Below are 18,931 nucleotides of genomic sequence, written 5' to 3' on the forward strand. Positions count from 1 at the left end.
TGTCAAAACAGACAACATGACAACAATGTATTACCTAAACAAGCAAGGGGGAACACACTCGACACAGCTATGTCTCCTAGCACAAAAGATATGGCAATGGGCAATTCACAACCACATTCGCCTAATAGCACAGTTTTTTCCAGGGATCCAAAATCAACTAGCAGACAATCTCTCTCGAGATCACCAACAGGTCCACGAATGGGAGATTCACCCCCAAATCCTAAACACTTACTTCAAAATTTGGGGTACACCGCAAATAGACCTATTTGCCATAAAGGAGAACGCAAAATGCTGAGACTTCGCATCCAGGTACCCACACAGTCAGTCTCAAGGCAATGCCCTATGGATGAACTGGTCAGGGATATTTGCATACGCTTTTCCCCCTCTCCCTCTCCTTCCATATCTAGTAAACAAATTGAGTCAAAACAAACTCAAACTCATATTAATAGCACCAACATGGGCAAGACAACCTTGGTACACAACACTACTAGACCTGTCAGTAGTACCACACGTCAAGTTACCCAACAGGCCAGATCTGTTAACACAACACAAACAGCAGATCAGGCATCCAAACCCAGCATCGCTCAATCTAGCAATCTGGCTCCTGAAATCCTAGAATTCGGACATTTAAACCTTACTCAAGAATGTATGGAAGTCATAAAACAAGCTAGAAGGCCATCCACTAGACACTGCTATGCAAGCAAATGGAAAAGGTTTGTTTGCTACTGCCATAATAATCAAATTCATCCATTACACGCATCCCCAAAAGATGTAGTGGGATACTTACTACACTTACAAAAGTCAAATCTAGCCTTCTCTTCCATAAAAATACACCTTGCAGCAATATCTGCATATCTGCAGATTACTCATTCAACTTCACTGTTTAGGATACCCGTCATTAAAGCATTTATGGAGGGCCTAAGAAGAATACCACCACCAAGAACACCACCAGTTCCTTCGTGGAACCTTAACATCGTCTTGACAAGACTCATGGGGCCACCTTTTGAACCCATGCATTCTTGTGAAATACAATTCTTAACCTGGAAAGTTGCATTTCTCATTGCCATCACATCTCTAAGAAGAGTAAGTGAAATTCAGGCATTTACAATACAAGAACCTTTTATCCAAATACACAAAAATAAGGTTGTACTAAGAACCAATCCTAAATTCCTACCAAAGGTTATTTCACCGTTCCACTTAAATCAAACGGTAGAGTTACCAGTGTTCTTCCCACAGCCAGACTCAGTAGCTGAAAGAGCACCTACATACATTAGATGTCAAAAGAGCACTAATGTACTACATCAACAGAACAAAGGAGGTTAGGAAAACAAAGCAACTGTTTATTGCATTTCAAAAACCTCATACAGGAAACCCAATATCAAAACAAGGTATAGCCAGATGGATAGTTAAATGCATCCAAACCTGCTATCTTAAAGCAAAGACACAACTGCCCATTACACCAAGGGCACACTCAACCAGGAAAAAAGGCGCTACCATGGCATTCCTAGGAAATATTCCAATGCACGAAATATGTAAGGCAGCCACATGGTCCACGCCTCACACATTCACTAAACACTACTGTGTAGACGTGCTATCCGCACAACAGGCCACAGTAGGTCAAGCCGTACTGAGAACTTTGTTTCAGACTACTTCCACTCCTACAGGCTGAGCCACCGCTTTTGGGGAGATAACTGCTTACTAGTCTATGCACAACATGTGTATCTGCAGCAACAGATGCCATCGAACTGAAAATGTCACTTACCCAGTGTACATCTGTTCGTGGCATTGGTCGCTGCAGATTCACATGTGCCCACCCGCCTCCCCGGGAGCCTGTAGCCGTCGGAAGTTATCTTCAACAACTGTACATTTGTATATATATATATATATTACTTAACCTTAATTTGTACATACTTATTCATTCCATTGCATGGGCACTATTACTAACACACACAACTACTACCTCACCCTCTGCGGGGAAAACAATCTAAGATGGAGCCGACGCCCATGCGCAATGGAAGCAAAGAGGAGGAGTCCCTCGGTCTCGTGACTCGAAAGACTTCTTCGAAGAAAAACAACTTGTAACACTCCGACCCAACACCAGATGGCGGACTGTGCACAACATGTGAATCTGCAGCGACCAATGCCACGAACAGATGTACACTGGGTAAGTGACATTTTCATTACCTATTATTGTTGGTGGCCAAATTAAATATTGTATGCCAAAGAAAACAACGATCTAGTCTGACTTGGAATGTGTGGTTTTTGGGAGTGCAGAACACAACATGTCTGTGAAGCTTTCGGCCTTTGAGCTTAAAGAAAGGTATGATTACTTAGCTGTCCGGTTGCCTGTCCCCCAATACATGAATGGAAACTTGCACGAGGTATCATGCCTTACTGGGCTGAAGACATTGAGAAACCTTGCTTCATCTGATGATGCGTGCTGGGATTAAGGACGGATTCAGCTTGAGGTACATTTAACCATATCTAGCTTTCTGCCTGTGCTATTCAGTACTCTGAGAATGGTTTGAGATTTTGTTAGGACATGTTTAATACGTTTTTTGTTTTTATTTCCTCTGTGCACGCCTATTGTGGTGCATTATGGAGAGAATCATAGAGGGAGATTTTGCTCAATTTAATCATTGAAATTATTTCTTGTTAAGCACAACTTAACAAAACATTTTAATAAAAGGATTAAAAAAAATTAGAATGAAGCAGAACTGGAAATAGAAGGTGAACGCCAGTGGGTGATAACAGAATATAGGACTAAAATATACATATAACAGCCATACAAAATGGGATTGAGGACGAAATGCAGTTCATTTAAAAATTATTTCCATATGAATATTTAATACAAAATTATTCTATTGAACTGAGAAATGCACAGCACTATAACTGTAAAACTAAACCAACAAAAAAAAATCCCCTTTTGCAAGGAAAGATTAGTTAAAATTACCTTTTCTGTGCAACGTGTTAGGTGAAGGTTAATGTGTGGGTCGTGGAACGGCAGCAAGTGAAGACATGAATGCTAGTTAGGGAGTCAGTGCTGTGGTGATGGTGTGAGTACTGCGGGTCAGTTAGGATGTCAGGCGAGGTTCAGAGAATGATGGTCTGCTGGTGAGTTACAGACTAAGAATTTTATCTGATCAGGATGAAAAAAAAAGTAAGAAGATGCGTTTCTGTCCTGTGGTGCACAACATTATTTTGCTTGTATTTGTGAACCCATTTTTTTTTAATTTTCAGTGTTCTTGAATTGGTGATAACTAAAAATGTAAATCTGTGCCTACAGCTTGTTATTCGAGCCATTGGCTCCAATGGCTAAGTAATTAGCTTAAGTAGATATAATGTAGTGTCTCAGACCTTAATCATTTTTTCACGTTGGTGGTGGATTTTATCTACATATTTCACAATTTACTTTAGCCTTGTAATTTAGGGGCCAGATGTATGCATGTCCTGAATTGCGACTCGCGAGCGACTCGCAATTCAGGATGCAGGATGGTGTCCCTGACACCATCTGCGACTTGCAAGTGCGTCGCAAAGGCCCACCTCATTAATATTAATGAGGTGGGTCGCAATTTGTGACTCCCTTGTGACTCGCAGCACTCACAGGGATGGTAGCCTGCTGGAGACAGCAGACCATCATGTCTGTGACTGCTTTTAAATAAAGCAGTTTTTTTTAAATAATTCCGCCCGTTTTCCTTAAAGGAAAACGAGATGCATTACAAAAGGAAAAAAAAATTCCAGGCCATTCACAAAGGGGAAGGGGTCCCATGGGGGTACCCCTTCCCTTTTGCGAATGGGTTACCACCAGTGTGACACTGGTGGTAACTGCGATTGCTTTGCGACCGCGTTCGCGGTCACAAAACAATGCAGCATCGCGACTCGCAATGCGCTGCGACTCGCAAATAGGAAGGGGAACACCCCTTCCTATTTGCGACTCGCAGTCCCGTTTTGCGAGTCGGTAACCAGGTTACCGACTCGCAAAACGGGAATAGGGCATCGCGATGTGGGCTTTGCACTTTGCAAACAGCAAAATTAGCTGTTTGCAACGTGAAAAACCGTTGCTACATCTGGCCCTTAGTTACCTACTTTGAGTTTATGCCCTCAAGTAGTTTATTCTTATTCTGTCTATTAGAAATTGAACAGCCATTGAACATATTTTAAGTAGCACTGTTCATGAAAGTATATAAACCACATACTTACTTAATGTAATAAGCTCTGTCTGTCCTATTTTTACAGGACCACCGCCTCCATTGCCACCTTTGCAACCCGCAGGAATGGATGCACCCCCTATCCCTGCAACAAGTTCTGTTCCTACTGTTGTAACAACAGCAATTCTTCATCCTCCTCCTCCTCCTCCTCCTCCTGTCCCACCCCTTTTTACAGCAGGTACAGTACATGTTTGTATAATAATGAATTCATCTGACATTTTTGATATTTGTATCTAAAGCTGTATGACTCAATCTAGTTTGGTGGTCACAGGACTGCAAACTGTTAAAAGGGGCAAGGTGCCTGATTTGCTGTTGGCGATAGAGGGCTCAAATATAAGATAAAGCAAAAAGAAGGGCCAGCAGGTGAACTGTCAATAACTGGTCAGTATAAACTTGATGAAGTTCTTGGAGCCCAGACTGGCTTTGACAGGAGCATTTCCTGGTGCTAACTGATACTGCTGTTAACATACATTATGTAACAGAGAATAATGTCTCAGAGTCCCCTCCAATTAATTTCTCAACTCTTGAGAACTCTGCTAGTACTGGACACAAGTTTAATATAGCATTTATTCCTTTGGGCCTATTGTACTTCTTGTTTTCACCCACCTTCCATTTCCATCCAAATACTGGGATTCAAACTTGACGGGGACTCTCTTCTTGATCAATATTGCTACTTGTTTAGTCTTATTAGGCTTTGGTGAGTGATATTGTGATGGGAACCACGAGTCAAGTCCATGGTAATCTGTGGCTCACAAGTGAGTCAATTGAAGTTGTGCAATGTCTACCTCCTAGAATCTAGTCTCTGCCACCCCAGTAAGGACTTCTTTTCATTGGGAATTGAAAACCTCAGTGTTTAAAGTTATTCAAAAAGGTGTCATAATAAGACTGTGCCTGATATCTGTGCTCTGAGTTTTGTGACAACTGTCCCCTTCTTGCTTATCTCTGTACCCCCTTTGGGGGCGAATGTTCAAACTCTCCTCACCCTATTTCTTATATGCTTTCTCTTGGTGGTAACTTCCCAGCCGTATTTCATTATTTTGTAGCTCGTTTGAGCTATCACATGTATATCAATTGATAACTGTAACCCAGAAGAATGTATTTGTTAGGAACCAACATTACATATTTAGTTTCTTGTGTTAGGGGCCATTTCAGTGTTGTGTCCAGTCTGATTAGTGAGGTCCAACATCAATCTAAGACTATGGATGGACCTTCAACCCCTACCCCCTCTCCACCTGCGTAGTGCAAAGATTTGTAACTGGATGTAACTTTTGTAACAAAATCTACAGATGAGTGTAGCTTCACGTTGATAAGGATGTTAGTATATCTGCCTGCAAAATAGCATAGAAAAAGGATGTGTATAGTCTGTGTATCTCTTCTCCATGTTCTTCTGTTGCCTTAAGCTGCTCTCAGTTCTTTTTTATGGTTGTCTTTTCTATTCCCCCCTTCTGTCTTGACTTGCTTCATGTTGCCTTATCCAGGTTTGTGATAGTACTTCTTTCGCCCTCTCTGGTGTTTTGATCACATATGTTGTTGTTGAACGAGAATGATAAAATCCCCACTGCTCAGGAATCCTTTTGCGTGAGTGCCTTGAAATCATTCATTTGGCTAAGGTGGGAGGCAAGATGTCTTGAGAAATCTTTATAATGTCTTATAAACAGGATGTCTTTAATCTTTTGAGTGGTTCTCAGGATTTCTTTTTTGATCAGAGTTTGGGTATGGTCACGCTCCCATGTCTGGACATGTGGGAACCGGCGTGTATGGCAAGTTAAGGCCTGGACATCACCTTTAACTTCCTAATTAGCGACCTCCTGATTTATTCCTCTGATTTGATTAAGTTGTTCAGTCTAGAATGCCTTTACAGCCTTCAAACCTATCTGTTGGGTGTTTGTAACGCTGTTCAAGAAAATCTAGTCTGGCTAATAGTTTGTCTTGTTTAGCTGTTTATTCCACCAGACTTTTCTCTTGTAGTCTATTCTGGTTTCATCCTTTTGTATTGACTGGTGGTCAAGATCCTGGAGAGCCTTTGCGGAATACTGTCCCGGGGTTTGTCCTGTTTTTTCTTTTTGTGATGATAGCATGTCACTTAATGGAGGAGTTCTCGGTGCATTGAGCTTTGCTACCACAATTGTGGCTGTTTATATCCCCTTTTATCCATTTTGGGCATTGTTGTCCTGCAATTTGGGCATTCTTGTCTTCCATTTTGGTGCAGGGTGGAACTTCGTTGTTTCATTGTGGAATAAGACATGGGTCTAGTGGTTAGCTTGTATGAAAGCTCCACAGGGAAAGGGAGATGGTTTGAATTATAGTCTCTAATGCCTCTAGCGTTGTTATTGTATGTCAACGGAATGGCTTGATCAATTCAAATTTCACTTTTCCCGCCTTACGTCAGAGGACTGAGCGCATGCCGGTGGTCGTCAGGAAGGTGTTCAAGTCAATCACCCTTAGTTGGTCTGTCGAGGTCTATAGAGTTAGGTCCCCGAGGTTGCGCAACTATTGCTGTTTCAGGCAAAGGGAGCATCTGATTGATCAATTCAGTGGCTTTGTTGATCGAGTATGTGATTCGTTTGTTGATCTCAATTTTTTTGCATATTTTGGGAGTTGAGTTATATCAATAAAGTGGATCTCTGGGGGGGGAGTTCTCAGCTTCAGGCTCCAATTTAGAATAGGCCACGTGGGATCATGAAGTTTACCTTTCACCTGAGCTACTGATCAAACAGATTTCTGGTCCTGTGGGTGGGCCCTCCAGATTCTCGCAGGGGGAGGGATTGTTGTCCATACTCTAGTTACACTATCTGCTGCCGAGTCTGAAGGATGACTTCTTCGCTTCTTCCAGATGAATACTGACTCTGTCATGGGGCACTCTTTTAAGATGCTGATGTCAGGGGAGGGAGGTGGGTGTGGAATGAATGCTTATTGTTGAAATGAAATTCTCAGAGATAAATGTTAGTTTTTGCACATTGTAGGATGTTTGTTGATTTGCCTTCTTTTTAGTAGATTTTTGTTACCTAATGCATTGTTCAGAACAGCTGATGAATTTTGAAGATGCTACAAGTGTGGTGCTAAGCAAGGGCTCATCTTGTTGGTCTTTGCCTCCAGCCGTGCATCCTTGCCATTCTTATGTGCAAAATATAATCTAAATTAGACTGAATGCCTGCAGTAAATGATTGCACCTTGAATTGGTTCTCCTCTGAAAGAATACATCTGTCACAAAGATTGGCAAGACACCTGTGTAGATTACTACTCATGCTTTGTGTATACTTTAGAGCCTTGATTCACCTTCTTGTAAAGAAGCAGCCTTCTGTCAGGAAGTTTTGTTAATTTCATTGGTTAAACTGATGGAAGCCACAAGCTATTTTCCCATACTGGCATTGTTTAGGCTGTATTATCAGGTTTCAGAGCAGTTGGGAAGGATGAGGAGCTGGTGTACTAAATAAGGAAACCTACTTCATGAAGATTCTGGTGCTTAGTCCATGCTCTCCCTCCTCCACAACAAACACCAGACATTACTTTGGTACCTCAGTTAACAGAAGCTGTGTCCCAACTGAACACGAGGTGGAGACTTTTGTGGAAATAGTTTACAGTTCCCTCTTGAGAGAAGTGGGGATGCTCTCTCAAACATTTAGTTGACATCATCTTATGAAGCTTTCTGAGTTCTCTCAGGCAGGAGTGAAGAAATAAAAGTACTGGAACGTTCATTGAGATAATTTTTCCCGTGGGGTTAGATAAATGTGATTTTACTATTAGTTTTTTTGAGTAATAAGATGTTTGATGACGTGTGGTTATAGATACGGAAAGTTGCAAAATGTTTTCCTTTAAAAATCTTTTGAGTCACGAGGTGTAGTTATTCCTTGTTTTGCCGATAATGGACATGGGCATTGAGTCTATTGTTAGATTGTTTTCTTCAGGTGTCGATTCCTGTTGTGTTTTCATCGAGCTCTGGTTCGATGCAGTCTTTCAAACCCTTCCTTTTAGAATGCCTCCCCTACCGTCAGTATTGTCTATTACAGATCATCTCTGTGCAGAGCTGCACATCTCCCGCTTCACCACCAGTAGCTTGGGACTTACATACGGCACTGGTCACTCCAGCACTAAAAAGCCATTCCCTGCCTTAAGACTGACCATTTCGGGATCGAAGCTAAGAGCGCTTTGGCGCCGCAAAAATTTAAATTAATAGTTTCCACTCCTTCGGAGCAGAGGATTTCTTTAGTACCCATCCTCCATAAGATGAAGCTGTGACTAGACACTAAGTAGGTGCAGCTTCCTATTCAACCATAGACTGGCCATGTCTTGGTCAAAGCTGCTGTTTCAACACCTTTTAAAAGACTGATTACCATTGAGGAGACTATTGATATTTCTGCACCTCCTACCAAACACAAGAGGATGTGCAGAGACCCTAGTGACATACACCCTCCTTTGCCTTCTTCACCATCACCTGTACCACCACCACCACCCTCACCTTCACCTCCACATTCACAAGGTGACTTCCTTGACATCACCCCTCAAGTTTCCCCCTACTCTTTCCAAGTTGATCTAGAAGCGGGTGACTCCAAGGTGATCAAGGGGTGGGTGACAATACTCTGTCTTCTCCACAAGACCCTGGGTGCCAATACGATGGGACCTCCCAGGGAAGCCCAGGAAGAGTGGCCAAAAAAATGGTCCGCGAAGGCCAGCTTATTTCTAATAATTTCACCCGCTGTGCTCTAGATTCTGCTGAGTGTCCTTTTACGCTGACGAGCGTGGCTACGCATTTTCTGAATTAAACCCGAAGGTACAACAAACTATTCTTAATGTATCATTTAACAAGGAGCACCTCTTTGGCCTGTGAGTCAATCAGGCGCTAGAAAAAAATGAAAAAAAAGACAGTGAGGTGTCTAAATCTATGGGTGTCGTGCAGACCCCGGTTACACATGGCTCCTTTCGTTTGTTGTTAGATAAACCAACCTCTAAGTCCTCGAACACAGACACCTCGTCCTCTTTCCATAAAGGCCAAACTCTCACATCCTCCCATAGAGGCTTTTATAAAGATCCCTACAGGGGAAACAACAATGAAGAGGCAAAACACTGTCCCCACGAGCCTCCTCAACTGTTTCAAAACAGTGACTCCCTTTACCTTCCTTCTGACTATTTAAAGCCTGTCAGGGGACGTCTTCAACAAATTCTTTCAGACATGGCAAAGCATAACAGATCAATAGGTGTTGGATACTATCCAACATGGTTACTCTTTGGAGTTTATTTCCACAGCTCCAAACATTACCCCTCCCACTCAAAAACTTTCTCCAGAAAATATCACTCTGCTCAAACAGGACGTTCAGCCTCTTCTAAACAAATGAGCCATTGAACACATTCCATCACACCTTTGAGGGGCAGGAGTATATCTTTGTACTTTTTAATTCCCAAAAATGATGTATTGTTAAGGACAATTCTAGATCACAGACCTATAAATTATTACATCCTGTCTGAGAATTTTCACATGGTATCACTCCAGCATATGGTCCCACTCCTTAAGCAAGGAGATTTCCTCTAAACGCTAAACCTGACCGACACCTACTTTCACATTCCTATGCACCCAGAGCATCTCAGATACCTCAGATTTTGTGACTGCAGGCAAACCCTACCAGTTCAGATACTCCTACTTGGAGTAACAACTACTCTACGAGTGTTCACAAAATGTCTAGCAGTGGTTGCAGCTCATTTTCACAGAACAAACATTCACGTTCTCCCATATCTGGAAGACTGGCTTATTACTGCCAGTACTCTTAAACCTTACCTACACCACATCCAAGTCATCATAGATTTGCTTCACCAACTGGGTTTCACTATCTGCTTCCAAAACACTCACCTGCAACCTCTTCACATCCAACCTTATTTAGGGGCTGTTGTGAACACACAGCTGGCTTTAGCTATTCCAAACGCAGCAAGGATACAACATTTTCAAACACAACTTTCATGCTTACACCTCAATCATCATGTCAGTCAAATGAGACTTTTTGGGATGATGGCTGCTTACATTGCTATAGTGCAAAATTTCCACCTCCACATGAGCTCCAATGTTTGCAGTCACAGGGTTGTGTGGAAGATCTTGTGTTTGTAGACAGCCACACCCATAATTCTCTGCATTGGTGGAACAAAAACAACCTGTTAAAGAGGAAACCCTTTCTTGACCCTGTACCTCAGATCATTCTGACAATGGCCACCTCTCAGACAGGGAGGGATGCTCACCTTCATGTTCTGACAGTCAGGCTCTCTGGGATCTCAAATATCACAGTATGCACATCTGCAAGTATGCAAGTTGCCTAGAACTTCTTGCTGATCAACTAGCACTGAAAACTTTCACAGTTCACTTGATCAACAGAGTTGTCCTGATCTTCTCTGACAACATGACAACCATGTATTATGATCAGAAAAAGGGTGGGGGACAGGCTCTACAACTGTCTTGCCTATTGTAGACAATCGGGATTGGTCCATTCACTAAAACATTCACCTAGTGGCGGAACATCTTCCAGGGTCACACAACAACTTTGCCAACCTCCTTCACCCACGAGTCCTGCTTCCCTTCTTCCAAAAGTGTAGGTTCCCAGGCATAGACCGATTTTGTGTCAATAATAAACGCAAAATGCCCACTCTTTGCCTCCAGGTTCCCAGACCCTCAGTCCAAGGGCAATGCTGTATGGATGAACTGTTCAGGGATATTCGCCTCTCCTTCTTCCGTTTCTGGTGCAGAAGCTCAGGCAAACATCCCTCAAGTTGATCCTGGTGGCCCCCACATGGATCATGCACCCGTTGTTCACCTCTCTTCTAGAACTTTCAGGAGTTCCTCAAACCGGACCTTCTCACTCATAACCATGGTCAAATCAGGCACCCAAATGCGAAGGAATTAAATCTTGCGAAATGGCTCCTGAGGTCATAACATTTGTATACCTTAAGCTGCCTCAAGAATGCTTGGCTATCCCTTAGGAGGCGCGCAAACCCACCACTAGTTCATGTTATGTAGAAAAATGGAAACGTCTTGTCTGCTACTGCCTATCCAAGCAATGGGACCCTTCCATAGGGTCAGTGCAGGGTATTCTTTCATACCTTCTTCATTTACTTAAAGCAAACATAGCATACACTTACATAAGATTACATCAAGCAGCTACAGCTGCTTACCTTCAGAATAGACAGCATGTTTCCCTTTTCAAGATTCCAGTCATTAAAGCTTTATAGAAGGACTTAGGAGAGTGATTCCAACAAGGATACCTCCAGTGCATTCTTGGAATCTTAATATTGTGCTCACTAGACTAATGGTTCCACCATTTGATCTTCTGCATTCATGCCCCTTGCAATTTTTATTGTGGAAGGTGGCATTTGTAGTTGCTATCACTTCACTTAGGTGTGCAGGGATGTGGAATTCCTATTGCCCGACGCCCGGGACATCTTGTTTGGGGTCAAGGGCAACAAGTTTTTATGTTTACTTTGTCCTTGGGACAAGTAGGCCCAACCCTCTGCAGCACAAACCCTTTGGCTGCCTGTTTACAGAGAGTGGAACTCTCTGCAGTGGAGGTAATGTGTTTCCAAAAAATAATGCTGTTCGAACTTGTATTTATGGTTCATTATTTGAAAGCCTTCATTATTAGGGTGAGTGCTGTAAATATATGTTTTAAGGTCACACTTCACTACTGACGTTGGTTTCCAGTACAAAAAAAACAAAACCATGTATACACATGTTTGAAAAGTTTAGGCTATGAGGCTAAGTATAATGCTCCCAGAATGCTCTCTGATTAGATGCAAATGAAGTGTCATTTAGTAAAATGTGTTGATGCATGCTAGTATTTCCCAAAAATATTTCTAATGGAAAATCAGTGTAACCACTTTCAACACGAATATGGGAAGCATGAAAATAAACAAACACTGACAAAGCCAACTGGTCTGACATATTTTTATAAGTTTTTTAGTTTCATCAATGCGTGTCTTGTTTTGACATGGCTTTTGTAACACTTTATTGTTGTGGGAGCTACCAGGCCCTCAACATTGTAACAAACACTGGCAAACCCCCCCCCCAAAGTTTTTGAACTCTAAAAGCACACGTTGCCACCAGTGGCTTAACAAAGGCCCTGCAGCCGCCCTCCAGGGGGCCCCTTCAGCACAGCACCTGCCCTGAGTGAGTCTGGAGAGGGGGCTCCTCCATGTTCTTTGCAAAGGGGCACCCTTCAGTTTCGTTACGTCACTGATTGCCACTGTAGTTCCTGACACTGAACAAAACTACTTTGTGTGCCAATATGCTCCTTGTGGAAGAGCAGAATGCGATCACTCACAGTAAAGCCAGCCGAAAGAGAGAGAAAAGAAGTTTAATAAAAACAAAATGTCTTTGTTAACACCAGACCTAATTAGGGACCAAGACCCATATGTAGGTAGCTTTTTGCATGTCGCAAACAGCGACTTTTGCTGTTTGCGACGTGCAAAAAGCACACTGCGATGCACAAACCCAGTTTTGCGATTCAGTAACCTGGTTACCGAATCGCAAAACGGGTTTGCCACTCGCAATTAGGAAGGGTTGTTCCCTTCCTAATTGCGACTCGCAGTGCAATGTAGGATTGTTTTGTGACCGCGAACGCGGGCGCAAACCAATCGCAGTATGCACCCATTTCAAATGGGTGCTAACACTTTCGCAAAAGGGAAGGGTTCCCCATGGGACCCCTTCCCCACTGTGAATGTCACTGTAAACATTTTTTCAGAGCAAGCAGTGGTCCTGCAGACCACTGCCTGCTCTGAAAAAATGAAACGAAAACGTTGTATTTTTCGTTTTTGTAATGCATCTCGTTTTCCTTTAAGGAAGCAGTCACAGACATGGTGGTCTGCTGTCTCCAGCAGGCCACCATCCCTGTGAGGGCCGCTATTCGCAAGGGGGTCGCAAATTGCGACCCACCTCATGATTATTCACTAGGTGAGCATTTGCGAAGCCCTTGCGAATCACAGATGGTGTCAGGGACACCATCCTACATTCAGATTTGCGACTCGCAATTTGCGGGTCGCAAATCTGAACCTACCTACATGTGGCCCCAAATTCTTAAAGAAAGTCACAAAAGTGCAACCATGGTATATGTCGTACCCCTATAAAATATTTGTGAACTGTATTTTAGCATGGGTTAATACGCATGTGTAGATTTGCTCATGTGAAAATCTATTGAGCATTTGCAAGTTCATTTTCCCTCCGGCCACTTTCTTCCCAACCATGGAAGAAGTTCTAATTCTGCCATTGTCAGGAGTAAATGCCCAACCTTTCTTATTATGGGAAAATATTAAAGAGAAGCTGGTGAAAATCTTTAAGACATGCAGGTTAGTATGTTTGCAGACTCAAAGGCATTCCAGCCCTGGAACTATTGCTTACTGCTTCCTCCAGCCCCAGTATGCAGATCTGCAGAAAGGTGGCAAAATAAGGAAATTACTACAGTAGGGATTGAAACTGCAAGTATTCAAGCCCTACTATGGTAGTAGCCCTGGCATAATCAGAGAGGCTATTATCAGAGCTCTTACATAATGAGATTGCTGCCATAATTTGTCGCCACACTACATGGCACCAAAGGGACAAGTAGATCTTTTTACAGGACAAGTAGATTTGAGAAGCAACCTGTCCCCTGGACAAGTAGATATTTTAATAAATTCCACACCCCTGGTGTGTGAGTGAGTTCCAGGCTTTAACTCTGCAAGAACCCTTTTTCCAAATAAACAAGGATAAAGTAGATCTCTGCACCAACCCAACATTCTTATCAAAGGTATCGGTTTCACCTAAATCAATCCATTGAATTGCCAGTTTTCTTTCCACAACCAGATTCTATTACTGAAAGAGCTCCTCCACACTTCACACGTTGAGAGTTCCTTATGTTCTACATTGATAAAACTAAAACCTTTTGAAAATAAACTAAATAGCTGTTTGTTGCCTTCTCGCCACCACACAAAGGCAAACCTATATCAAAATCGGGCATAGCTAGGTGAATTGTTAAATGTATACATACCTGATGTGCTAAAGCCAAAAGATCATTACTTAATCCCTACAGTAATTTAAAAAAGGAGCAACTATAGTCTTTTGAGATGACGTTCCCATAGCTGAAACATATAAGTCAGCTACATGGTCTACACAACACACCTTCACTAAGCATTGTACTAATGTAGGACAAACAGTGCTATGTACACTTTTCCAGACCACCGACACACCCACAGATTAGTCACCGCTTTTGGGAGGCACTGCTTTAAAGTCTATGCAGAGTGTCTGTGTCTACAGCCACATACCAGTAAACCGCTGTTTCTGATGGATACAACTACCTGTGGATTCCTCTCCTCATGAATACTCCCATGGCGCCAGCATTCGACGGAAATCTTCTTCCTAGTCTCTGCACGTCGACGAGGACGTCACTCTAGCCCACGCGACGCCGTCTGACGTCATACAGGCAATAAGAGGTCCTCGACGACGTGCCGACGTCAGTTCCCTTTTTTCCGTGCATTCGAAACGGTTATCTGCGATGGAGCAACTGTTACTTTCGTGGTTACAGTGTATTTTTTTGCTGCGTAGTCCTTCGCTGCAGTAATAATGTCGCAGAGAAAGTCGGGTTTTAAGCCTTGTCGTGAGTGTGGGGGCAAGATGTCAGTTACGGATCCTCACTCCGACTGCCTTTGGTGTTTAAGCTCCGACCACGACGTCTCGACTTGCGATTCATGCCAGCACATGAATCCAAAGGCCCTCAAGGAACGTGAGGCGAAGTTGTTTATGGCGAAGTCGAAGTAAGAAAAACATCATAAGAAGTCTTCTTCGCCAAGGCATCGGCGTCATCGAGACTCCCGGCGCCGTAGAGAATCACAGCGCCATTCAAGCAAGGAGACTCGTTCCAGGTCTTCGGATCGGCGCCGGAGGACTTGGGAGGTCAGTCCCACGGTCACGCCGCATCCATCGACGCCGTTGCCCTCTCCGGCGTCACCGACTTCACCTGGACAGGCGTCGGTGATTGAAGTGGTGCAGCCTCTGGTGTTGTCTCCGGCGTCGCAGACGTCGAGGCCGGCGTCGGGGTCGCCTTCGATACAGGCACCCCAGTATCCGGCTTTTCCCACCCCTGGAGCCGATAGTACCGCATTCCTAAATGCGATGTATACCATCTTCCAACAGATGGCTTCAGGGGGTGCTCCGGCTGGCCCTTTGGCCTTTTCATTGGGTGATCCTGCGCCTCTACGGCCGGCACCCTTTATGCCCTTTCTCCCTTTTGGGAACGTGGGCTCGGCGCCGGTGTCTGCGCCGGTGGCCACTCCGGTGGCTTCTGAGGGATTGGTCCCGGAGATTTCCATTCCGTCGTCGGGATTTCGTCCTGTGACTCCGGTGGGTCCATCCGCTCCGAATGCTCTTTCATCGGCGCCGAAGTTACCTGTGGCGCCGGACGCGGCGTCGGTGGCTTCTGAAGATCGGCGCCGATCTTCGGCTTCGGCGTAGGCATTGTCGACTCCGCGTATCGAGCAGAGGCTTCATTCGAGGAGACGTGCTCTCCGTTTATTAGAGGAGCAGGAGTACCAACGAGTCCTGGAAGAAGGAGAACTAGAGGACTCGGGTGATGGACTGCATGGTCTAGATACAGCCAGTGGGCTGGACACTTCCCCTGAGTGGGATCTTTCGTCTCCAGGGGAATACACGGAGGAGGCTGCTTCCTTTCACGCAGTGGTACGGAAGGCAGCTAGTTTTCTGGACCTGCCTTTGCCGGTGGCAGAGACAAAACAGAACCTTCTGACAGAGGTGCTTCATCCGGCCTCAGCTGCGGCAGAGCCTCTATTGCCGTTTAATGACGCTTTGCTGGATCCGGTGCTAGAGGTGTGGAATAGACCAGTATCTTCCCCAGCGGTTCATAGAGCCGTAGCCAGGAGGTATCGAGCTGCACCAACTGACCCTGGCTTTCTTTCTAAGCACCCTACACCGGAGTGCTTGGTGGTGCAGGCCTCCTGTTCATCCAAATCAGCGCCTGGTTCTTTCCCGACGGTGCCTGGGGACAGGGACTCGAAGAAACTGGATGCGCAGTCCAAGAAAATCTTTTCGTCCTGCAGTCTGGCGTTGAAGGCCACCAACGCAACTTGTATCCTGGGGAGATATATTCATGCTCTTATGGATGACATTTCCTCATCATTTACGGAGCTTCCCCAGGGTCTTTTGGATGTTGTTTCAGATGCCCAGGCTGCCGCGACCCAGATTATTCAGTCTGGGCTGGACACGACCTACTCGGTGGCCAGAGCAATGGGCACGACTGTGGTGGCAAGAAGACAGGCCTGGCTCCGTAATTCGGGGTTTTCTGCGGATGTGCAGTCAACCCTATTGGATCTCCCTTTTGATGGGGACAAGCTGTTTGGCGCCAAGGCAGATTCGGCCTTGGAACGTTTTAAGGAGAGCAGGGCCACAGCCAAATCGTTAGGACTCCAAGCTCCTTCTTCCTCTGCCTCTTCCAGGATTTTCAGGAGGTTTCGGGGATTTGGGCGTGGCTCTTCCTCCTCTTCCTTTCGGGGGAGATTCCAGCAACCTGCCTCTTCCCATCCCTATAGATCTTTTAGAGGGAGAGGGAGGGCCCGCACCAGAGAAGCCTCTCAGCAGCACTCTGCCTCTTCCTCGCCCTCTGGAGGGGTGCAGCAGGGAAAGCAGCCTTAGGCTTCCACCATTTCCCACTCACTCCTCTCCTGTAGGGGGAAGATTACAGCATTTTCTCCGCAAGTGGAAGACTATTACAACGGACACTTGGGTTCTCAGTATTGTGGGAAAAGGCTACACCCTTCCCTTTCGGGAGTTCCCGCCCCTCATCCCGCCCCGCCCATCTTATTGTTCAGAAGAACACCTCCTGTTGCTAGAACAGGAGGTACAAGTCCTCCTTTCAAAGGGTGCGGTAGAGTTGGTCCCAGAGCAGGAAAGGGGTCGAGGTTGTTACTCAAGGTATTTCCTGATTCCCAAGAAGGATGGTCGGTTGAGACCAATCCTGGACCCGAGGATCTTGAATTGGTTCCTCAAACAGGAAAAGTTCAAGATGCTGACCCTAGCTCAGGTGCTTTTGGCGTTGAACAAGGAAGATTGGATGGTGTCTGTCGACTTGCAGGATGCTTACTTTCATATCCCGATACTCAAGTCACACAGGAAGTATCTCCGGTTTATGGTGGGATCGCAGCACTATCAGTTTGCGGTCCTTCCGTTTGGTCTTACTTCAGCACCTCGAGTCTTCACGAAGGTGATGTTGGTGGTTGCGGCAGAGCTCAGAAGGAAGGGGATAGCAGTATTCCCTTACTTGGACGACTGGTTGATCAAAGCCAAGTCTCCGGAGCTTGTCGCATCATCTGCAGTCAACGACTCGGTTGTTGTTCGACCTGGGTTTTTCGGTGAACGAGCCCAAATCTCACCTGGAGCCCTCTCAGCGCCTCCTGTTCATAGGGGCAGTACTGGATACAGCATTGGGTCGAGCCTTTCCTCCGCCTCTGCGGATTCAAGATATTCAGGAATTGGTTCCAATGTTTCAAAATGGAGCGGTAGTTCCAGTCCTCAAGGTCCTTCGTCTGCTCGGTCTGTTTGCCTCCTGCATTCTGTTGGTCACGCATGCTCGCTGGCACATGAGGGCTCTTCAGTGGTGCCTCCGAAGGCAGTGGTCTCAACACAAAGGGGATCTAGAAGGTGCTGTCAAGATCTCCAGAGATGCTGCGGTGGACTTGAAGTGGTGGATTGCGAGCAACAATCTTTCACAAGGAAAGCCGTTCGAACAGTCGCCACCAGTGGCCGCGGTCATAACGGATGCTTCCACTCTAGGGTGGGGAGCTCATCTGGGGGATCTGGAGATCAAAGGCCTTTGGTCTCCAGAGGAACAGATGTTTCATATCAATCTGTTACAGGCTGTACTTCTGGCTCTCAAGGCCTTCCTCCCTTCCCTTCGTGGTCAGGCGGTACAGGTCCTAACGGACAATACTACCACGTTGTGGTACATAAACAAACAGGGAGGAGTAGGGTCGTACCTTCTCTGCAAAGAAGCTCTTCGACTATGGTCCTGGGCAAAGGACCATCAGATTTGCTTGGTAGCAAATCATCTGGCCGGGGTCTTGAATGTACGTGCGGACAGTCTCAGTCGCCAATTCTCGGCAGACCACGAGTGGCGTCTCCATCCAGATCAAGTCCGTTTAATCTTCCAAAGGTGGGGGTTTCCTTCGGTAGATCTGTTTGCCACTCCGTAGAACGCGCATTGTCCGTTATTCTGCAGCCTCCAGTATCCGATGCAGGGAGCGTTAGGGGACGCGTTTCAAATAACCTGGTGCGGCCAGTTGCTTTACGCGTTTCCTCCCATACCCTTGATTCCTCGAGTATTGAGGAAGATTCGCCAAGACCGGGCTCTAGTAATCTTAATAGCTCCGGATTGGCCAAGGAGGGTGTGGTACTCCGACATTCTCCAACTCTCAATGTGCCCTCCGCTCCGTCTCCCTATCAGGGCAGACCTCCTCTCGCAGTCGCAGGGGCAGGTTTTACACCCCAACCTCCAGAGTCTGCCCCTACATGCCTGGAGATTGAACGGGGCAACCTGAGTTCCTTCTCTCTCCCGCCTGATGTAGTGGATGTTATATTAGCGGCCAGGCGACACTCCACTAAATCTATTTACGCTAATAGGTGGTCTAAATTTGTGGCGTGGTGTGGAGAGGGAGATTAATCCCTTACAAGCTCATCTATCGGATGTTTTGTCTTTTGCTCTGTATCTAGTGCAGAA

General features: G+C 45.2%; 1 protein-coding gene across 3 annotated transcripts in view; it reads left to right on the forward strand.

Annotated features, from left to right (window-relative positions):
- LOC138250391 (RNA-binding protein 26-like) overlaps positions 1-18,931 on the forward strand; it is a 623,852-nt gene that overhangs the window by 191,013 nt on the left and 413,908 nt on the right. For all 3 annotated transcript variants that reach the window (XM_069205212.1, XM_069205213.1, XM_069205214.1), the window contains one exon: positions 4,237-4,386. In XM_069205212.1, the coding sequence (XP_069061313.1) occupies positions 4,237-4,386 (150 nt within the window). The remainder of the gene's footprint in view (positions 1-4,236; positions 4,387-18,931) is intronic.

Source organism: Pleurodeles waltl, chromosome 8, assembly GCF_031143425.1.
Source record: "Pleurodeles waltl isolate 20211129_DDA chromosome 8, aPleWal1.hap1.20221129, whole genome shotgun sequence".
Taxonomy (NCBI): domain Eukaryota; kingdom Metazoa; phylum Chordata; class Amphibia; order Caudata; family Salamandridae; genus Pleurodeles; species Pleurodeles waltl.